Source organism: Mastigoproctus giganteus, chromosome 5 (genome assembly GCF_048544385.1).
Source record: "Mastigoproctus giganteus isolate SK-2022 chromosome 5, ASM4854438v1, whole genome shotgun sequence".
Classification (NCBI taxonomy): domain Eukaryota; kingdom Metazoa; phylum Arthropoda; class Arachnida; order Uropygi; family Thelyphonidae; genus Mastigoproctus; species Mastigoproctus giganteus.
In genome coordinates this window covers 90,370,256-90,394,824 of record NC_143579.1, presented here as the reverse complement: position 1 = coordinate 90,394,824, position 24,569 = coordinate 90,370,256, and the positions used below count along the sequence as shown (strand labels likewise).

The 24,569-nt window shown below is 36.9% G+C and overlaps 1 protein-coding gene across 1 annotated transcript in view; it reads right to left on the bottom strand.

Annotated features, from left to right (window-relative positions):
* Positions 1 to 24,569, bottom strand: part of LOC150085552 (homeobox-containing protein 1-like) — a 425,950-nt gene that overhangs the window by 132,195 nt on the left and 269,186 nt on the right. Inside the window, exons 5-6 of the mRNA XM_090374597.1 lie at positions 20,867 to 21,523; positions 9,686 to 9,891 (exon numbers count right to left, since the gene is read on the bottom strand). Of these exons, the coding sequence (XP_090230723.1) occupies positions 9,686 to 9,891; positions 20,867 to 21,477 (817 nt within the window). The 5' untranslated portion in view covers positions 21,478 to 21,523. The remainder of the gene's footprint in view (positions 1 to 9,685; positions 9,892 to 20,866; positions 21,524 to 24,569) is intronic.

The window sequence follows — 24,569 nt, the reverse complement described above, 5'->3', positions numbered from 1 at the left end:
GTTAAGAATAAAAAAATTGACTACTATTTGAACAAGAAAGCTTCTGTTCCAAATAGTTCTCTGCCCAAAGCTAGTTACTGCAGTTTATGTTCATCTATATTTCTATCTCTGTTACAGTTTAATGGTTCTAATGCATACTCAAACTAAAGATTATATTAGCATTCTATTATATATAGGATGCAAATATGCCTTGCGCATTGAATCTTTAAATTAGCATCCTATTTTAACTCTTGTATCAATGATCTTGGTAAATCACCTCTGACCATAACAAATGCAATCCAATAAATGTCTCCCATGGTCTTCTAAAAAGGAGGATATTAGAAGAATTCTGAACAATTTTGATACCAGGTCTTTATGGCATTTCAACCCTTGTTCTTAAAATAGTGCTTCTGAGCTTGCTACTGTTATGTGTCTCCTTTTTACACTTTCTTGTTCTACTGGGGGTTTTCCAGTCTGTTAAATTTGTTCCTATCCAGCCAGTTCCTAAAAAGGGACAACTCAAAATTTCCAAAGCTTACTGATCATTTGGCATAAATGTCTTCTACATAAGCTCCTATCTTATGCCCTACTGTATGTTTCTTCCAATTGCACAGCTAGTTTTTTCTCTGCCCATTTTTTGCAGAATGAACGTTGATGGCAGTGGCTCTTCACATTTTAACTTCTCGACTAATGCTGGTGTTTCCCCAAAGCTCAGTTCTGTCTGCTACTCTTTATTTCTCATATATTAAAGACCTTCTCCTACTAAGTGAAAATCCTATCCATGCACAGACAGGACTTCTTGATTATCCATGACCAAATTCCTCAAATATTGATTTCCTGATTCTTTTTTTTTTTTTTTGTGAAAAATGAATCCATCCTGATTCATTTTTAACAAAACCGGAGACTACTCTCCCATACTCATCTTCAATGACATTCAGTTTTCTAAACAAGATCACATCTCTCCTTTGGGGATTACCCTGACTTCTACTAGCCTTCTCATACCAACTAAGCAATAATTTTCCAGGCTTAGGCCTAAATGGATGTCAGATGAACTGATGACACTTGCAAGAAAGAAGAAAAATGCATGAGTGGCAGTGGCAGATTCCCCCCGTGTCATTTTTTGGTGAATATATACAATCGTTTAAATTCTCTTTAGCTACAAAAACTTTTTTTTTTTTTTTTTAATTGCTAACATAGGATTTTATCTATTTTTGCATTGTGGCTCAGCTATTTTCAACTGACTCCAGTTGGCAACAGTGATGCTGATGTGATCACCATTCTAGTTTAAGGTGTCATGCAGTTTGGTCATGTGTAATGTTTACTTTATGATGTGGTTACAAAGGAACTGGATGCAAAAAATAATTTTGATATCATATATTTGGATTTCAGGAAAGCTTTTGACACTGTTGCGCATGGAAGACTATTGTACAAATTGGAGCAGAATGGTATTAAGGGTAAGTTGCTACAATGGATAAAAGGATGGTTAAGTGCGAGAAGACAGAGGGTGGTAATCAATGGGTGCTGCTCTTCTTGGACTAATGTTATTAGTGGAGTCCCACAGGGTTCGGTGTTAGGTCCACTGTTGTTTTGTATATTTATCAATGATATTGATGAAGGTATATCAGGCTTAATGTCGAAGTTTGCAGATGATACAAAGGTTGGCAGAGTTGTTAATGACAGTAATGGCAGTGTGCTACTGCAACAGGATCTAGATAATTTGGGCAGATGGGCTAAGAAGTGCCAACTGAAGTTTAACCTTGACAAATGCAAAGTACTGCATATGGGTAGAAGTAACCCCAAAGAAACGTACCAACTGTGTGGTACTACACTTAAGGTGGTAGAAAATGAAAAAGACCTGGCAGTAATTGTGCAGTCAGATATGAAGTTTTCTCAGCAATGCAGACAGGCTGCTAGGGCAGGTCATGGGGTTTTGTCAATGATATATAGGAATTTTGCTAGCAGGGAAAAGGAGGTGATTATCCCTCTGTATAAGGCAATGGTCAGGCCACGCCTTGAGTACTGCGTACAAGTCTAGAGGCCTCATTTTAGGAAGGATGTAGATTTACTTGAGCATGTACAGAGAAGGGCAACAAGATTGGTGAGGGGAATGAAGGGATCCTCTTACCAAGAGAGGCTTAAGTTCTGCAAATTGCAGTGGCTGGAGACCAGGCACCTGCGCAGTGATCTGATTGAGGTATATAAGGCCTTGAATGGGTTGAGCACGCTGAATTCTGATGGAATCCTTCCACTTGTTCAGATTACGAACCTAAGGGGGCATAAATTCAAATTAAGAAAAGACAGATGTAGAATAGATGTGCGGAAATTTGCCTTTAGCCAGCGGGTGGTTAATTGCTGGAACAAACTTCCATCTGTCATTGTGGAAGTTGATAGGTTGAATAAATTTAAGGAGGAACTGGACAGGCATTTGGAGGGAATGGTGTGATTTTTTTTTTTTTTTTTTTTGGCTGATGCTGCATAAGCTCATACATTTGCTATCTTGCATCACATGCCACTACTACTACTACTACTACTACTACTTCAAAGAAATTCACACTTTAGCTGTGTGCCTGTGTCCACCAGTCACATTATGTTTGAGTGTAATATTTGTTTTGTTCTGTGCATTATTCTGTGCCTTGTTTATGCACAAACAAGGCACAAAATGGTGCCCCCTGACACAAATGGTGCCCCTCCTGTCATTTTTTTCTGGATCCACCACTGATGAGAGGCATATATAAATTGTGATAAAGATGCCAACAGTAGCTATAAAGTAGTCTGTAATCATGTCACAAAGGAGGCTAGTCAAGCTAAGCTAGATTACAAGAAGTCTCTGGCAAAGAATGGCAAGAAAAGCAGCAAAGACTTCTTTTGGTTCAGCTGTTGATCCTGCTCAGGTTGCCAACAAACTCAATAGGTATTTGACTTCTAGATTCATAGGCGCCTCCGTAGCCAGGTGGAAAGGAACAGCAGTGCGTAGCACACGCTTCTTGATTAGACCGGGGTTCGAGCCCATCACCACCAAATACAGTAGATGCGGAAAGGTTAGGAAATGACCACCGCATATTCCTGGAGCAATATGGCCTTAGTTGCTAATGCTCCTAAAAAAAAAAAAAAAAAAAACCCAAAACCAATCTAGATTCATACACATGGGGAGTTCTTTAGGTAGGGGGGAATGCCTTAAAACCTAACAGAAGGCTAAATTATATTATGATAACTGAGAAAAAAGTAGAAGAAAAATAATTAAAGCTATTTAACAAATTAATAAAAAGGATACCTGGAGTGGATAGGATCTATCCAATTATATTAAGGGAGACAGCAAAGCAGATATGAAAACCTTAGCCATAATTATGAGTACATCTCTGGATTCTGAAAAGGTCCCTACGAATTGGAAATTGGACATGAGCAAATATATTCCCAATTCATAAAAGGGGATCAAAAGGTGACATGAATAAATATAGACCTGTTAGCTTACCTTCTATTCCAGGAAGACTCTGGTAAAAGAAGTAATGCTGCAAAACTATCTAGAGAGGAATGCAATTATACTACAGTCAGAGCATGGATTTCTTAAGGAACAATCTTGTCTGACAAATCTTATTGGATACTATGGTGCAATAACAAAGGAACTGGATGCAAAAAATAATTTTATATCATATACTTGGATTTCAGGAAAGCTTTTAATATTGTTGAACATAAAAGACTGCTATACAAATTGGAGCAGTGTGGCATTAAGAGCCTCTAAAGAAATGGATGGTTGAGTTGTAAAAAAAAGAGAATAGTTATTAACAGACACTGCTCTTCGTGGGACTCCTCTAATAACATTAGTCTGACGTTTCCATTACTCTGAGCATGATACTACACTCAGAGTAATGGAAACTTCAGTTCTGCAAATTGCAGCATCTGGAGACACTAGGCACTTGCAAGGAGATCTGATTGAGGAGTTTAAGGCCTTGAATGGATTGAGTAAGCTCAATGCTAGTAGAATCCTTCCTATTGCTCAGACTACAGACATGAAGGGGCATAAATTCAAACCAAAGAAGAATGGTTTTAAATCCCGCATCAAGATTTTACTGAATGGTTGCAGGTGAGATTATCCATAAATTTGCCTTCAGCCAGGGTAGCTGATAGTAATAAACTGCCATAGATGTTGTAGAAGTGGTAGTTATTTCTTTAAATAAATTAAAAGAAGGACCAGATAAACTGGTAGAGGGGATGGACAGTTGAAATGGGAAGTTTTTTTTTTTGGCAGATGCTGTATAAGCTTGCTTTCTTCCATAATTTGCGACTACAAGTAATAATAATACTATGCCATTCATATTCAATAAGCCAATGTGATTTATACCTTTCTTTCTAGTTATTAACTAGAAATAACTTATAATAACTTTCTAGTTATTATAAAGGTTGGCAACCTTTTTGAATGAAGAGCCATTTTTGATCCAATTAAAAAACAAGAGAGAATCCGAAGAGCTGCACTTCAGCTAAAGCTGAAGAGGTGGGGGAGTTTTTTAAGAAATGGAATAGAGTGGGAAGGTGTTTTATTAAAAATATATATATTTTGAAATATTATTTATTAATAATATTTGTAATTAATGTGACTTTTGCTGCTGAACTTCTTGAGCGAGTCTCTCAACATCAGGGAAGTATACTGCAATTTTCATCTTTAAACATGCTGAGAGACTTGCATCGTTCAGACGGTTTCTTGATTTATTTTTAATATAGTTCATGTTCGAAAACATTTGCCCGCAGAAATTTGTCAAAACCAAAAACTGAGAGAAGTCCAAATGCATATATTTTCAAATTTATATGTGTCCAGGAAGCTACACCATGCATCGAACACAATTTGGTCTTGCTTTTTCAACTAATCTATCGACATCCATTTATGTAAAATTGCAAGGGCAGCCTTTTGCCTCTCCAAAACCTCAATTTCAGTTTTTAAAGCATTTTAGTCTTGCGCTCCACATGCCCTTGATTTTTAAGTCCTCTAACTCCATTTCAAGCTTTGTTTCATGTGGGCTAAATGTTAAAGAGCCGCACTTACATGCTCAAAGAGCCACAGGCTGCCGACCCCTGACACAAGCAAAGATTTCTTAGTTGCTTTTCTTTGCATTCTTAGCCAAAGAGCTCAAATCCTTAGCCTGCCTAACTCTTAGTTACTTGATTGCAATAGGCACAGAAGGTTATACCTGCAGTAGGTATAACCTTCTGTGCCCACTCATTAATAATTCTGTACATTTTTCTCCTGCAACACTAGTCTCATCAGTTAATTTAATATCCAATATTGATAATCAATATCACTTAGGTGGTATAAACAGAAAAGTAGCTTCTAAAATTATTTCTCTGAAAATACTTCCCATTTAACATTTGCAGTTGCTAAACAACATCAATTGGTCCCACTGAAAACAATTTAAAACTATCTAGGATCATAGCTGTCCCCTTTGTGAAAGTAAAATCTCTTCCTTTTACTGACTGTAATTATAGCTTTAAATAAATCCAGCATCAAGATTTTACTGAATGCTGCAGATCAAGACTACTGCTTTCTCTTGTTACTTCTCTAAAGTGCTGGCAGAGAAAATAAGAAACAGAGAAAAAAACTAAATCCAGAAATATTCTGCTATTGTGTAAGCGACCAACCCATAAAAGCAAGTAAATATTTGGAGAGTTGAAATTCCCAATGATAAAAAAATTCTAATTTACTCACCCATTCCAGTTACCTGTATAGTGGTTCATCTATTCATCACAGTCATTTGACCTATAACTTATGTCTACTCTCATTTTTTTGTTTTTCCAGTGCTTATATCACACAAAAGACTTCACATTACACTGGTCACCTAAGCAGGCCATCCTGAGGGAGAAAGTGGTGCACTGCACCTGGGCGCTAACAAGGGGTGCCTAAAAACCAGAAACATACATACATATATGAAGAAAATTTTAAAGGGGGTGCCAAATTTCAATTTCCACACAAGCACCACATACCCTAGGAATGCCCCTGCACCCAGGTGTACCCTATTAGATTCTGTGTGTTTCTTAATTAAGTGCACATCTTCTGTCTTCCTCCTGTCCTGTCTGTCATTTGAAGGTAGTGTATTATTACAGTGGTAATCCTTTGGAACCTCTGTAATAATAAACCCTTATACATGTTCTCTCTGTATTCATAATCTGCAACTCCTATGTTTTTAATATTCCTATAGGGTCCATATTTAAAAGCTTAACAAATACTTCAAATTCAGTAACCTAAGCTTTTAGTAACCAACACAGCGCATATATTTGCTCACGGCATGACGATTCCCACACTTTGCTATCAAGGCTTTTGTATAACCTAGTAGAAGCACTGCAAGGCTCAATTTTGTCTCTGTTTGTGGCTGCCATTGATCTATTAGAATGTGTATCCCCCACCCCAACTCCCTAAACTAGCAGTTTTTGAACTCACCTAACACTGGCTTGATAGCATTAATAAATATTCTTGCACCAATTCAATTAAAACATAAGGGAAGGGTATTTGCTTTCATAAACACGACTAAGATGGTCTGAGACAGTATTTAAATTCTATACAGTGGGACCAACTGATGATGTTACCAACAACAAATTCAAAATGGGAAGCATTCAAAGAATTTATCTTGGAAGCTACTAGGCTTTACATACCAACTAAGAAATATTGTTCAAGGTTTAGGCCTAAATAGATGTCACATGAACTAATGAGACATATGGCAGAGAAGAAAAATGCATGGGATACATATAAATTAATGGGTGACATGGAAGCCTATGATAGATATAAGTTGGTCTGTAACCAAGCCACAAAAGAGATTAGGCAGGCAAAGGCAGATTATGAGAAATCATTGGCAAAGGATGCAAAGAAAAACAGAAAAGAGTTCTTTACATATGTAAACTCTAGAAGGAAAGGGATGAATCAGATTGGTCCACTAGATATTGATGGTTCAACTGTTGATGATCCTGCTCAGGTGGCTACCAAACTAAACAAGTATTTTGCATCTACATTCACACATGAGGAGTTATTCAGGAAGGAGAATGGCAGAGGTGAAGTAAACTCTAGCAGTGAGCTAGATGATTTTGAAATAGATGAGAGGAAAGTAGAGGAGAAATTGTTGAGGATAAACATAAAAAAGGCACCCCGGGTGGATGGGATCTATCCAGTTATATTAAAGGAGACAGCAAAGGAAGTAAACAAACCCTTAGCCATAATTATGAGAGCTTCTTTGGACTCAGGGGAGGTACCCATAGACTGGAGATGTGCAAATGTGACCCCAATTCACAAAGCAGGATCAAAGGCTGACACAAATAATTATAGACCTGTGAGTTTAACTTCTGTTCCAGGAAAATTAATGGAGGCACTGGTTAAAGGAGCACTGCAGCATCATCTAGACACGACTTCAATTATAGCTTGGACAAAGCATGGTTTTGTTAAGGGAAAGTCTTACCCGATCAATTTAATTGGATACTATAATGCAGGAAATAAGTTTGATATTTTATATTTGATCTTAGAAAGGCTTTTGATACTGTTGCACATGGAAGACTGCTGAACAAATTGGAGCACTGTGGCATTGGAGGCAAATTGCTGCTATGAATAAAGGGATGGTTGAGGGGGAAAAGACAGAGAGTAGTAATCAATGGACACTGCTCATCGTGGACTAATGTGTGGAGTCCCTCAGGGTTCAGTTTTGGGTCCATTGTTGTGTTCTGTATTTATAAATGATATTGATGATGGTATATCAAGCTTAATGTCCAAGTTTGCAGACGATACAAAGGTTGGCAGGATTGTTAAGGACACTACTGACAGTATGCTGCTGCAACAGGATCTGGAAAGATTGAGCAGATGGGCTGAGAGGTGACAAATGAAGTTTAACATTGACAAATGTAAAGTACTACATATGGGAAACAGTAACCCCAGAGTAACGTATCAACTCTGTGGTACTACACTGAAAGTGGTAGAGAATGAAAAGGACCTGGGGGTAATTGTGCAGGCAGATATGAAGTTTTCTGAGTAGTGCAGACGGGCTGAAAGAGTAGCTCATGGTTTCTTGTCAATGATATACAGGAATTTTTCTAGCAGGAATAAGGAGGTGATTATCAATTTAATTGGATACTATAATGCAGGAAATAACTCTGATATTTTATATTTGATCTTAGAAAGGCTTTTGATACTGTTGCACATGGAAGACTGCTGAACAAATTGGAGCACTGTGGCATTGGAGGCAAATTGCTGCTATGAATAAAGGGATGGTTGAGGAGGAAAAGACAGAGAGTAGTAATCAATGGACACTGCTCATCGTGGACTAATGTGTGGAGTCCCTCGGGGTTCAGTTTGGGTCCATTGTTGTGTTCTGTATTTATAAATGATATTGATGATGGTATATCAAGCTTAATGTCCAAGTTTGCAGACGATACAAAGGTTGGCAGGATTGTTAAGGACACTACTGACAGTATGCTGCTGCAACAGGATCTGGAAAGATTGAGCAGATGGGCTGAGAGGTGACAAATGAAGTTTAACATTGACAAATGTAAAGTACTACATATGGGAAACAGTAACCCCAGAGTAACGTATCAACTCTGTGGTACTACACTGAAAGTGGTAGAGAATGAAAAGGACCTGGGGGTAATTGTGCAGGCAGATATGAAGTTTTCTGAGCAGTGCAGACGGGCTGAAAGAGTAGCTCATGGTTTCTTGTCAATGATATACAGGAATTTTTCTAGCAGGGATAAGGAGGTGATTATCCCCTTGTATAAGGCAATGGTCGGGCCAAGCCTTGAGTACTGTATACAGGTCTGGAGGACTCATTTTAAGAAGGATGTAGAGCTGTTGGAACAAGTACAGAGAAGGGCAACAAGATTAGTGAATGGAACAAAGGGTTGCTCTTATGAAGAAATGCTTAAGCTTTGAAAATTACAGTGTCTGGAGACTAGGCACCGGCAAGGTGATCTGATAGAGGTGTATAAGCCTTGAATGGGTTGAGCATGATCAATGCTGATGGGATTCTTCCCCTTGCTCAAAATAATTACCTGACAGGGCATAAATTCAAATTGAGGAAAGACAGATGTAGGATAGATGTGTGGAAATTTTCATTTAGCCAGTGGGTTGTTGGTTGGTGGAACAGACTTCCATCCCTTGTTGTGGAAGTTGATAGCCTAAATAAATTTAAGGCTCAGCTGCACAGGTATTTCAAACGAACAGAGGGGTAAAATGGGAGTGGTTTTTTTTTTTTTTTTGGCTGATCTCCATCAGCCAAAGATATTCACAAGCCAAAGATATTAACAAGTGCAGATCATGCTGAGAAAAATTCTAACCCATGAATGTTGTTTAATTTCTCCAGAGATGAATTGATTGACAAAGGTTTCGTTGTATTCTCCCTCCTATCAGGCCTGGGAAAAATTACATACAATTGCAAATTTATTCCTAACTTGTTGCTATTTTCAACAAAATTTTAAAACAAGTAATACAAATGTTTCAATTTTATAATTTACTCTCTTAAAAGAGAAGGCATTATAAAAACAAATAGTTATTTTTCAGGAAACACTTAACTTTTAGGTACCTATCATATGCAAACATGGAGGAATCACTGTCTGTAATTTGAATCAAGCTGGCTGATAGAATTCAATAATAAAATGAATGCATTCCTAAAGTTTATTACATATGAGCAAATTACTCCACATTAATATGTATAAATTCATAAAAATAAACTCCAATAGTAATCATACTTACTCAGTTTTAAAGGATTATGTTTACATGTCAGGTACCACATGTAAAAAACATTCTTTGTACGCTCTGGCATATCCTGTATATCACCACGAAAGAATCGACTCACATAAGCTTGACTCATCCTTGTCATTTCGGCAATCATTGTTTGTTTAATGTTGTAAGCCATGACAAAATTGCGAATTTCTGACAAGACAGCAGCATCACCTTTCCTACATAGAATGTACATAAAAAAAACCATTAATAAACTTTAAACAAAAGCTTTCCATAGAGATAAAAAATTTTTTTAAAAGCAAAACTAAGTATGTTTTATGATATACAACTACTTGAACAATCAATATTTGAAATTTGTTCAAAACCATTCTAGGTTTGGAATATTCATCTCTTGACAAAACAATTTATATATACAGTAAACGCCCACTATTCGCGGTATCTGTATTCACGGTTTCGCATATTCGCGGTCGCTGATTTAACATAAAATGAAACCTAAAAAAATGTGAATTTTAAAGCGCCATGAACATTTTCCGCCATAAAAAAAACATGGGCGTGGTTAAAATTATCTTTCCCAGTCAAAACAGCGCTCAGTGGGTGGGGGAGAGGGGTGACAAAATCGCGAGCTTGGATGTTTCTCGCTAATCCTTGTTCGGTATGTGTTATGTGCTTGCCATGGAAGGTTTCGTCATTTGTTTTTAATTTATATGCTTTTAAAATTGAATAAATTTATCAATTTATAAATTGATATGCTTACAAAATTAATAAATCTACCATTTTGCAGTGTAAAACAGACTTTTTTTGAGTGTGTTAACGGAAGAAAGTGACTTTATTTGGACAAGTTCTTTCTAACCCGTACAAAAATATGGCTACGAATAACAAGGGAAATGTGAAATTATCAAAGAAGGTGATGACATTGGCGAATAAAATTGAGTTGTTAGACAAAATTTCTAATGGTGAAAGTGTCTTCTTAGTGGCAAAACATTATAAAATCAATGAGTCAACGGTACGATCAATCAAGAAATCGGAAGAAAAAATCCGCCATAGTGTCCGTGAATACGTGCTAATTGCTTCAAAAATTTGCTCTGTAACTCGTGACATTAAATTAGAAAAAATGGAAAAGGCTTTAAATCTGTGGATAGAAGACCGAACTCAAAATAAAATTCCATTAAGTTCACTCATGATTCGTGAAAAGGCAAAACTCCTTTATCAACACTTTAGCGAAACTGGTGATAGCACTGGCGGGATAAGTTTTTTAGCTAGCAAAGGCACTAGTTTGAAAGATTTGTTTGAAATTTCTAATAAATATTACATTTAATTTTAAACTGTTTCTTATTTTCATTTCGATGCCATATGTTTGCATTTCACTATGTACTGTCTATGTACATAGTCATATTGTATTATGAAGGTACCTATAATACATACATAGACAAAATTTTAGACTAGTTTTTCTTATATATTTCATACTTTGGAACGGAACCCCTTTATTACTATGGGAGCTATAACTCAGTATTTGCGTTTTCAGTATTCGCGGCATTTCTCAGGAACGTAACCCCCCAAACAGCGGGGGTTTACTGTATTGTGCTCTCCTTCAATGTGAGCCCATGCTTATTCTTCATTAGACCACAGTTCAAGCCCGTGACCACCAAATATGGAGGATGCGGAAAGGTCAGAGAATGACCACCGCATAATCCCGGAGCAATATGGCCTTAGTTGCTAATGCTCCTAAAAACCAAATAACAACAACAACAACCTTCAATGTCTATTGGGATACATTCGTTTCGGAAAACAATGACTCATTCCAGAGGTTATGTGGAAAGTAGATGATAATACTAGTTCTTTAGAGGTATATAAAAGGGCAGCAGATTCAGTAGCAGGCAAATAAAAGCAGTATGGGGAAAGGGAAAAGACCAAGATTCCTTCCAAAAACATACATAGCAAAACACCACACAACAGGTATATCTTAGCCACACACAACAGGTATATCTTAGCCCTCTATGGCAGCCTAACTGGTATGATACATTGCCATCTGCCACTTGTTTAGAAAGGTTTGGGTTGATTCTTGTTGATTACCGGAGCAATTTCTAAATTCCTCCAGTCGTGAATTTCACAGGTTGAATTGTGAATTTCATAGGTGGAAGGTGACCCCATTAGTTATTCCAGATTTTTCAACCTGAAAAACATGCTAATCAGCTTGTGAACACAGATGCTTACTAAAGGTAGGCTACAGTAGACCTCCTAAAGTAGCTATTGATAATAAGCAGATACCTCTTGTTCCTCAGTTTAAATACTTTGGAGTTGATTAGATGACAATTTTACTTTTACTGCCCACTGAGAATATTTTGCAAATAAGTTAGAAATTTTACAGCCTCCATAGTTAGAATTACAAGAAAAGACTGAGGGGTTGAATAAGAAGGTTCTTTGGCTGTATTATAAATCTATATTTTTGCCTATTGTGTCTTACGCTTTATCTGTTTGGTTTAGGCAGGTTAAAACTGTTAAGTTTAGAAAAAAAATAAATTCTTTACAGAGAACCATATTATTAACTATATTGAGAGCATGTAAATCTGTTTCCACCAATGCCTTGCAGGTTATTGCAGGGGTGCTTCCTTTAGATCTTTACATTGTTTATAGGGCATTTAGCTATTATACTAGGAAGGATAATGGCTCTGTAGCTGTTACCCTTGAGTGGTCAGAAGCAGGAGTGCGGCAGCACACGCTCTTTGAGTAGACTGGGGTTCAAGCCCCCGACTGCTAAATACGGTCGATCTGCCAACCCGCATTGGACCAGTGTGGCAAAGTATGGTCCATTTCCCTTAGAATGAATTGTTGAGGAGGCTTCCATCCTGCAGTGGGTTGATAATGGCTGCAGTTTACTTTTTTTACTAGGAAGGGTAGACAAGTAACTTTTTTGAACATTACTAATAATATTGGGAGTGATCGGAAGATATCTAATAAGAATACAATGCTTAAATTAATTAGTATGTAGCAAGTTAGGTGGAATATTAGTGAGACAAGAGTTTTATCATTAGCACAAGCAAGTGCACATGATGCAAGAAAGCAAGCTTATATAGAATAAGCCAAAAAAAAAAAAAAAAAAAACCCTTATTTCACCCATCCCTTCGCTCCAAATGTTTCTCAAGTTCTGCCTTGAATCTATTTAAGCTATCAACTTCTACAACAGCAAATGGCAGTTTGTTCCAGCAATCAACCACCTGCTGTCTAAAGGCAAACTTCTGCACATCTATACTACAACCGTCTCTTCTCGATTTGAATTTATGCCCTCTCAGGCAATTATTCTAAGCAAGAGGTAGAATCCCATTAGCATTGAGCATGCTCAAACCATTCAAGGCTTTATACACCTCAATCAGATCATCTCGCAGTTGCCTAGTCTCCAGACACTGTAATTTGCAAAACTTAATTCTTTCTTCGTAAGAGCAACCCTTTGTTCTGTTCACTAATCTTGTTGCCCCTTCTCTGTATTTGTTCCAAAAGCTCTACATCCTTCTTAAAATGAGGCCTCCAGACCTGTATACAGTACTCAAGGCCATTGCCTTATACAAGGGGATAATCACCTCCTTATCCGTGCTAGAAAAATTCCTGTATTCCTCTTGCAGACCATCCGCACTGCTCAGAAAACTTCATATCTGCATGCACAATTACCCCAAGGTCTTTTTCATTCTCTACTACTGTCAGTGTGGTACCACAGAGTTGATACGTTACTCTGGGATTACTGCTTCCCATATGCAGCACTTTACATTTGTCAATGTTAAACTTCATTTGCCACATCTCAGCCCATCTGCTCAACTTTTCTAGATCCTGCTGCAGCGGTGTACTGTCATTAGTGTCATTAACAACCCTGCCAACCTTCGTATCGTCTGCAAACTTGGACATTAAGCCTGATATACCATCATCAACATCATTTATAAATACAGAAAACAACAATGGACCCAACTGTACCCTGAGGGATTCCACTAATAACATTAGTCCACGAAGAGCAGTGTCCATTGATTACCACTCTCTGTCTTCTCCCACACAACCATCCCTTTATCTATAGCAGCAATTTGCCTCCAATGCCACACTGCTCCAATTTGTGCAGCAGTCTTCCATGTGCAACAGTATCAAAAGATTTCCTGAAATACAAGTATATGATATCAAATTTATTTTTGGCATTCAGTTCCTTTGTGATCACATCATAGTATACAATCAAATTTGTCAGTCAAGACTTCGCCTTAAAAACCTATGCTGTGTCCGAGCTATAACTGAAGTCTTGTCTAGATGATCCTGCAAAGCTTCTTTAACCAGTGCCTCCATTAATTTCCCTGGACCAGAAGTTAAACTAACAGCTCTGTAATTACTCTCTCCCCCTTTGATAATTTTTTGTGGATTGGGTTCACATTTGCACATCTCCAGTCCATGGGTACCTCCCCTGAGTCCAGGGAAGCTCTCATAATTATGGCTAAGGGTTTGCTTACTTCATTTGCCACCTCGTTTAATATAACTCGATAGATTCCATCCACCCCAGGCACCTTTTTAATGTTATCTTCAACAATTTCTCCTCCACTTTACTCTCAGTTATTACAAGATTATCCAGCTTACTGCCAGAGTTAATTACACCTCTGGCATTCCACCCCCCGAATAACTTCTCATGTGTGAATGTAGATGCAAAATATTCATTTAGTTTGTTAGCTACCTGAGCAGGATCATGAACTGTTGAACCATCGATATCAAGTGGACCAATCTGATTCAACCCCTTCCTTCTACAGTTTACATAAGTAAACAACTCTTTGCTGTTTCTCTTTGCATTCTCTTTCAAAGATTTCTCGTAATCTGCCTTCGTCGGCCTAACCTCCTTTGTAACTTGGTTACAGACCAGCTTATATCTATCATAGGCTTCTGTCACATGTTAATTTATATGTATCCCATGCAATTTTTCTTCTCTGTCACATGTCTAATTTGTTCGTCTGTGTCATCCATATAGGCCTAAATCTTGAACAATATTTCTTTGTTCGTATGAAAAGCCTAGTAGCTTCCAAGATTAATTCCTTGAATGCTTTCCATTTTGAATATGCTGTTGGTAACATCATCAGTTGATCCTACCGTACAGAATTTAAATACTGTCTCAGACCACCGTAATCACCTTTACGAAAGCAAAAATCCTTCCCTTTATCCCTGATTATAGTTACCGTTTTGAGTAAATCCCACTTCAGCACACTATGATCACTGCCACCTAGTGGTTCCTTTATCTGCAGATTCTTGATGGTTGAAGAATCACTACTGATAATCACATCAAGAGTAGTACTCCCTCTAGTTGCCTCCCGAACATGCTGCTGTAGAAAACAATCATGCAATAAATCCACAAAAGCCTTGCTAGTGTGTGAATGACCAACCCACAAATTCCAGCCAATCTCTGGAAAATTAAAATCTCCCATTATAAGACACTCTGATGTACTGGCCCACTATTTCTCTGCACAACTGCTCATTATACTCATCAGATTCATTTGGCCTATAACACACACCTACTCTCATTTTTCCTTTCCAAGTGCTTATATCACACCAAACAGATTCAACATTGCATTGTCCACCAACATCAATTGGATGCACTTCCTTAGATTTTATGTGTTTCTTAACTAACAGCATAACCCCGCCTCCCTTTCTGTCCTGTCTATCCTTTCTGTACAAATTGTACTCCCCAAAGTCTAGTTCTGCACTGCTCATGTTTGTGTGACACCGTGTTTCTGATATCCCAACGATATCTGCCTTTGATGTCTTGACTAGCACTTCAGGCTCATCGAATTTATTAACTATACTCCTAGCATTGGTGTACATGCAAGTATACATGCACCTGTTTCTACTCTTAGTTACCCTAACACAGCCCATGTATTTACTTGTTCCACTATGACTCCCAGTAGTCATGGAAATCCCCATTACCTTGCTTTCCAGGCTGCTGCTCAATTGCATTTCAATAGAAGTAGTGCAAGAATCACTTTTACCTCTGCCAGCGGCTACTCTTAATCTATTAGTCTGTGTATCCCCCCCCCAAGCTAGCAGTTTTCTAACACACCTAACTCTGCCTCGATACATCAGCAAGTTTTGACTATCAGTTTTCACTAGGCTTGACATCAGTTTTGACTAGGATGTTTATACCTAATATGACCTTTAATGTTGATCATAAGAAAAATAAGTGGTTTAACATGAATGTGGAAACTTCCTATTTACTAGCTGGTCAATTATATGAGTTAGGATTAGAGTCAGATTCACATTGTGTTTGTCAAGCATTAGAGTCTTGGGATCATGTGCTGTTTGATTATCCAAATTTATGAACAGTTAAGAATAACTCTCAGTACTGATGTGCCTGATCTACATAGAGGGAATGAACAGGTGCTCTTATCTAATCCTGAGTATTTTCAGTTATTACAAGACTTTGCAAAAAGAGTTTTTTTATAAAAGGAGGCAACTGGCTATTTTGGTAAATTCTGATTAGTTTAACGCTGTATCAGTTATTCCTGTACATTTTTTTTTTAACTCTCCCTCCACTCCACACAGACCTCTTGAATTTTTTTTTTTTTTTTTGCTGGTATCAGAGAGTTTACTGATACGGGATTATGTCTAGGGTTTGTGGGGGTTGGGGATTGTCCCCCCACCCTTTTTTGCTGGCATCAGAGAGTTGGCTGATGTGGGATTAGTCCCTCTTTGCAAGGAATGTGGGAATTTTTTATTTATTATTTTTTTAATTTATTTATTATTATTATTTTTTTCTTCCTGGTGTGGGCAGCAAGGGGGTGGTGGTGATGGCTCCCAATTGTATTGCACTCCATCCATTCGGAGCGGAGTTGGTGCTTGATGCACAGTTAGTAAAGCATACCCAGGTCCGGCTCTAATGAGTCTAGGGACAGGGAACCAGGTGGCAAGCATCCCCTGTGGGTGTTCCTCCCCCCCCCCCCAGTTGGCAGCGTGGCCTTTTTTTTTCACATTATTTAATACACATGCAAACACATACGTTACATTACAGGCCCATTTTGTAGATGTTCCATTTAATACAGAATATACGGTGTGATGGACACTTGTCCAGGCAATTATAGGCAGTTATATACGATGAAAAATGTCACTGGGAAGCCCTGTGGATGTACAATGTGCTTTAGCCTGTGGTACAAAATGGTTTTCAAACCAATCAAGGAACATTGGTTTGGTAATCCATGCTCGTTTGTTTGCATTGTAAATAACTGGAAAGACACTTAATCTTTTGAAAGCGCTTGGATTTTTGCTTTTACCAATAACAAGCAGTTTCACTTTATGTGACCCCGCAGCATTTGCACAACCGAAAACTGTTATCCTTTCTTTTGAGTCTTTAAACCCACTGGGTGCTGATTCCTCGGATGCAACAAGTTTTTCTAGGAATATTCCTCCAATATAAAACTGCCAAGATACGAAGACCATTATGTTTCTTAAATTTTCTTAAATACTCACAGGGTGTTGTTATGCCCAACTGCCCATGGAAAAGTTTTGCCTGGGCCATGATAATAGAACGATTGAGAGGGTATTTTTCACTCGGTGCTGTTGGATCCATTACATTAACACTTTGTCCATTTCTACATTCTTTGTCTAGTGTAATGTCCTCCTGAGTTCCATTAACTCGGGTAACTCACTATCACCATAAAACTTTAACAGTTTTTCTTTCTGTTTCATCAAATCATAAACCATACTGATCACACAAAAACTTGACTGATGCACCTTTGTCCAGACATTTTAGTAACTCCACCTTATCCTTATGCTTAGAGACATGTGCTTCCTTTTGGTAGTCTTACCACCCAGAGGTTTCTCTGCAGGCTTTCTTGACATAATGACTATGGGTATAAGTGCACAGAATTAAAAACTACAGTAGTAATAATTTTTAAAAAGTATTTTTTTTAAAAATAACTTTTATATTAATATTCTTAGAACTTTTAAAGCAGTTTCTTTTTCTTTCAGTCGTGTTCTATATTGCTAGTGCATACGTCATCAGTCAGCTGTTTCCTAATAGCAGATGAATATTTTTAGTTCGCATTAAATGGGAAGCAGTTGAAAATTCTCACACTCACAACTTCACAGACAACAAATTTTCTTTCAGTTATTTATAAAATAGTGTATAATAAAATTTCCATTTGATGCCCCCTTACAAGGTTGTGCCATGAGCACATATCCCAGTTGCCCTGCCCTCACTATGGCTCTGTATATACAGTATATTAACTTTGTCATGTATACACGACTAAGTTAATATAAAAGTTATTAAAAACACAGATTTTTAATATCCGGAAGTTCCAGTTTTTGGAACTTCCGGATTCTGGGTAGTCGGATAAATGGTCCCACACTGTACTTTTATATGAGATAGTACAGTAATTATCAAATGTTACAAGAGTTAGCTTAAAAAATGGAAAACAATATATAAAATATATATACACACACGAGTGCCGGCAGGATATTTTGCAAGGTGGTGCATGTGGGAATAAATTTTTGTTCACCAAATTTTCGAATACATGCAATATGTTATGTTTCAATAAATTAATGAGAAAAGGTGACAATTATTTTATTGGACTTTTTTATTGGAACTGAAAAATGAAAATTATTCAATTAGACATTTTTTTATTGGGACTAAAAAATTAAACAATTATTTTATTAGACATTTTTTATTATAATGTGTTGAACATTGTAAAGTTAATTAAAGTTCATTGAAGTTATACCATTTTTCAGTTTTATTAATGAAGAATGAATCCAGAGTTTTTTTTTTTTTTTTTTTTTTTGCTGTATTTTTTCAGATAAAATTGTATCTAACTTTTGCTGCATGATCATGAAGAGGGTCGTTCTCACAAAAATATTCAAGTGCTTGGTCAATTTTCTCAATGGCTTCCTTTAATTCTTTAATTTTCAAATCTTTATTCTTTGGAGATTCAATTGTGTCATCATTTTCAGCCTCCTCTTCTTCTGTGGGTAGTTAGTTGGTCTAATTCTGCTAGGACCTCATTTGTAAGTGGGTTTTGCACTTGAGTCAAGCAATTGTACAATATCTCCATCATCAACTTGTGGAATCCCACTTCTTATGCATGACTTGCAATTTCATTTTCTAACCCGGTCACACGGCATTCTTCATATTCACAAACAGCATCAGGTATAACTTTTTCCATGATTTGAGCTATTTATTAATCTACACGAAATTTCTTTCCAAACTTCTCCAATCATTTTCATACTGTGCAGAATATTAAAACTTTTCCAAAAATCATCCACGTTATTTTCATTACTTGTATTGGTTTCAGAAATTAATTTTCTAAATGTAAGTTGAAGGTAATAAGCCTTAAAAACAGTAGTAAATCCTTGGTCCATGGATTGCATTACTGATTCATTTGTGGCAGTAAAAATAAAATTTTAACATTAGGGTACAAGTCATTGTCAGCTTCAATGTTATGAGCTGTGGCACTGTCTACAATAAGAAGGACCTTGAACTCTATATTTGAATCCTCGAAATATTTTTTTAGTTTAGGCACAAAGAAATGAATAAACAAAATCAGGGAATATTTCTTTCGTAATCTACGCTTTTCGTTGAGACTTCCATATCACCGGTAGCGAACTTTTTGATATGTTTTTTAAAACTCTCAGATTTTCACTCCTGTAGACAAGTAAAGGTATAGTTTTTTGTCGTCATTTGCATTTCCACCAACAAGTAAAGTTATGCGATCTCTTGAGGCCTTGAAACCAGATAAAATGTCCTTGACGGCATTCGCTTCCAATTTAATCCAGTTTCATCAATATTAAAAATTTGTTTAGGACTGCATTGGCCCTCCTCAATGAGTCTTTTAAATTCTAAAGGATAAGATTCCGCAGCTTTTGAATCTACGCTAGCAGCTTCTCCTTGGATTTTGACATTTTGAATCTGTACCATTTTTGGAATCAATGAAACCAACCTTTATAAGCTCAAAATTTTTTTGAATTTTCGGCTGCATTCTCTCCATTCTCTTTCTGTATATGCTCGTGTAAGCTTAAGGCCTTTTCTTGTATGAGCGCTAAGCTTACAGGGGTGTGTTGCTGATAAAGGTCTTCTATCCAAATAGCTAGTCGTCTTTTTATAATCTCTTTACTCTTAAATACATTACTCCTTTTCTAGTTAATTTAACCTCAGAATGCCGCCGAATCATATTCTTTGCACTGTTTTCGATATCTCCTTCATTATTTAGGATGGTGTGAATTGTTGTTTTCAGTATCTCAAGGAAATGCGCAATATTGATTGCTCAATCTCCACTTCTTTTATGACATATAACTTCTAATTTAACATCTTAACCATAACTTTTGCATTTTTTTTTTTTTTTTTTTGTGATGTTCTATCCTCAGCACTTCGCTTTGAACTCATGTTTAATAAAAATAAGAAAATTAAGAATTCACTTATTGTAAAAATTATCGAAAATATCAGATGCAACCACAAGCAACAGTAAACGAGAAACTAACCGTAGGTAGACGGAGTCGAGTCAACAGGACTCAAGTGCTTCAAATTTGAATACCTCTCTGATATTTTTTTAAAGCACATTTCTAGAGGTCACCACCATAAAACAATAAAAACAATTTGAAGTTTTCAGTTTATTGGACTTTTTGTTTGTACAATTTTCTATTACTATTATTATTATTAGCCATATGGTGCAACGAAGCCTGAGGCTTATGCTGCACCACCAAAATTCCCGAGTTACCCTGAGAGAGAGAGAGAGAGAGAGAGAGAGAGAGAGAGAGAGAGAGAGAGAGAGAGAGAGAGAGAAGTAGAAAGGAATTGCCAAGCCCATACTCACAAGATGTGAGCCTCTGGGGTTAAACAATGTATAAACGGGTAGTAAACTTGATCTTATTGCATTTGCAATAATACCGATGGCTGGAATTCGGTGTGTTTTTACATTATTATTGTGAAATGTGTTTCACCTTCACTGAAATCTTCAATAATATAAAAAACATTAAATAAATTTTGTAAACTTTTTACATCTCTGCATATAACTTGCGCATGTCATGTTAGTTCCAATTTGTGCGTGCTGTGTGTTTTACATAAGATACTATTATATTTTTTATGTTTTTTTATGTATTATTTGTGTAAAAAATACATAAAATGTCGGGTGACTTGGATAATGAATACTAAAGTGTGCATGCACACACATACACACTTTGGTAGGATGAAAAATATAAATTACTCACTTTTTCAATTCTTTTAATTCACAGGAATCTTCTGGTAAGTATTCATATGACAAAGCTGGAATCAGTGATGAATTACTGTGAATTTGACTTTGCATGCCAGGGACTTCAGTTACAGCACCAGCATCGCCTGGGAGAGGAATAATTGTTAACTCACTAGATATTTTAGAAGTAGGAGATGTGATGGATGCAGGTGAGGGATGATCACCATTTTGTGAAATTGCACAATCTGGGATGCCATCACTTGAAGTAGTACTATTACTTTGTGTTCTAGGATATGGCATAGTTCCAATGTAGTCATTTTGTTTATAAGGAGACTGCACAGACACATCTAAACCATTGGTCATCTGATGACTTGTTGAACCTGGTATGCTCATAACATTGGTGATAGTAATACCCATGGAACTATCTATCTGTCTTTCTTGCAATGAACTGTCACAAGTGTTTATACTGTTTAGAAGCCTAGACTGATCATCATTTCTGTTTCCCCTTCCTAACTCAGCATCTAAACGATCCAGTTGTTCAAATGCTTGAATAACTTGTTCCTTAGTAATACCACTGTTTCTCAAACGACGGATTAGTTCAATTTGTTCAATAGTAAATAGGGCCATCATCTGAGAAAACTCTTCTCCAATCCATAGGTATATTTCAGGATATTTTCTATAATCAGAAAAATAAAATTGTTATTTAGGTAAAATATACTACAATTTTTGTAACAATGGCACATTTCTGTACATAGGACTAGCAGCCAAAAAAAAAAAAAATAATAATAAAAAAAAAAAATAAAATGAAATAATAATAAAATAAATAAATAAAATAAACATGGTTTGGTTTTTTTTTTTTTTTTTAGGAGCATTAGCAACTAAGGCCATATTGCTCCGGGATATGCGGTGGTCATTCCCTGACCTTTCCGCATCCTTCGTATTTGGTGGTGACGGGCTCGAACCCCGGTCTAATCAAGAAGCGTGTGCTACGCACTGCTGCTCCTTCCCACCTGGCTACGGAGCGCCCCTAAAATAAACATATTGTATTACTACAATATTAATTGTAGTAATTCCAAAGATTCTCTTTTGTTTTTATTTCACCAAAATACTGTAATATAAAAAAATTACTCTGCACTTTCTATTACAGTAGACTTGCAATTATCAATGGTGGTTGAGAAACAAATTTTCCCAATTAATCAAAACCCCAGAAAATTGACAAAAGGAATAAAATTAACTCATAAATGTGGGGGGGGGAAATATATATATATATATGTGAAAAATATATATATATATTTATTTATGTTCATACTCATATTTATAAAAGTATACTACAGCATATACTATAAAAAGCTCTAGCAAATTTAATTAATTTGACACGTTATCAGCTTTCTCATGTTTATTTATTGCTCAAGTTTTTCTTTAAATAGAAAGAACAATCCTTTCTCTTTTAAATTCATTACAAAATGTAAACAAACAAATAGCATCTATACTTGTAACAATTCCCCATATTTCTTATTGTTATCCTACTTAAACTAACTTAATCAAAATACCAGTTTATCCACAGCTTAGTTATATCTGCCCTCAGATAACTGTGAGACTATGGTATTTTTATCCAGTTATCACCATAATTGTGGGGATGGGCTCAGAAGCAAAAATATAAATTTTTGCCCCCCACCCTTCTGCAAGAGTTCAACAGCACATACACGATCTGAAACAACCATACTGAACAAATGGTTCAATCACTCCCCCACTATAGTGGTGGATTTGGTGGTATGATACTTTCATTACTGGTGGGGCAGCATCACTCACTGGAGGATATACCTAAGGTTAGTAACCCTAAGTATATCCTTGAATGAGTGATGCAATAGTATTATAAAAGGATAGTATATTGTACAAGACTACCAAGGTGTGAAATAACATTAGCAATGATCAAGTTGATGGATGACACTCACTGTCTGAATAAATACCACTGCTTTATGAAATGGAGGCCTGAAGTAGCAAATTCACATAGGAATACATATAAAGCTCCAGCTTCCTACAATACAAATGATTTCTTCTATGTAGTTAACAGTGCTATTTTCGCAGAAAGAAAGAGCCAGAACAGAATTCTGGAACCTTGTTTAGCATTAGTAGAGGCATATGATGCAAGAAGCAAGCTTATGCAGCATCAGCCAAAAAAAAAAAAAAAAAAAAACCCTTCCACTTCACCCCTCCGTTCGTTCAAAATACAATACCTGTCCAGCTGAGCTTTAAATTTATTTAGGCTATCAACTTCCACAACAAGGGATGGAAGTCTGTTCCACCAACCAACTACCCGCTGGCTAAAGGCAAATTTCCGCACATCTATCCTACATCTGTCTTATCCAATTTGAATTTATGCCCTCTCAGGTGATTATTCTGAGCAAGAGGCAGTATCCCATCAGCATTGAGCATGCTCAAACAATTCAAGGCTTTATACACCTCTATCAGATCACCTCGCCGGTGCCTAGTCTCCAGACACTGTAATTTGCAAAACTTAAGCCTTTCTTCATAAGAACAACCCTTCGTTCCATTCACTAACCTTGTTGCCCTTCTCTGTACTCATTCCAGCAGCTCTACATCCTTCTTGAAATGAAGACTCCAGACCTGTATACAATACTCAAGGTGCGGCCTGACCATTGCCTTATACAAGGGAATAATCACCTCCCATTCCCTGCTAGAAAAATTCCTGTATATCATTGATAAGACACCATGAGCTACTCTTAGAGCCCGTCTGCACTGCTCAGAGAACTTCATATCTGTCTGCACAATTACCTCCAGGTCCTTCTCATTCTCTACCACTGTCAGTGTAGTACCACAGAGTCGATACGTTGCTCTGGGGGTTGCTGTTTCCTATATGTAGTACTTTACATTTGTCAATGTTAAACTTCATTTGCCACCTCTCAGCCCATTTGCTCAACCTTTCCAGATGCTGTTGCAGCAGCATAGCATCAGTAGCGTCCTTAACAACCCTGTCAACCTTTATATCGTCTGCAAACTTGGACATTAAGCTTGATATACCATCATCAATATTATTTATAAATACAGAAAACAACAATGGACCCAACACGGAACCCTGAGGGACTCCACTAATAACATTAGTCCACGATGAGCAGTGTCCATTAATTACCACTCTCTGTCTTCTGCCACTCAACCATCCCTTTATCCATAGCAACAATTTTCCACCAATGCCACACTGCTTCAATTTGTGCAGCACTCTTCCATGTGCAACAGTATCAAAAGCCTTTCTAAGATCCAAATATATAATATCAAAGTTATTCCCTGCATCCAATTCTTTTGTGACTACATCATAGTATCCAATTAAATTGGTCAGGTAAGACCTTCCCTTAACAAAACCATACTGTGTCTGAGCTATAACTGAATTCTTGTCAAGATGATCCTGCAGTGATTCTTTAACCAGTGCTTCCATTAATTTTCCTGGAACAGAAGTTAAACTCACAGGTCTATAATTACTAGTGTCAGCCTTTGATCCTCCTTTGTGATTTGGGGTTACATTTGCACATCTCCAATCTGTGGTTACCTCCCCTGAGTTCAAGGAAGCTCTCATAATTATGGCTAACAGATTGCTTACTTCCTTTGCTGCCTCCTTTAATATAACTGGATAGATCCCATCCACCCCAGGTGCCTTTCTTCTGTTTATCTTCAACAATTTCTCCTCCACTTTACTCTCAATTATTACAAGA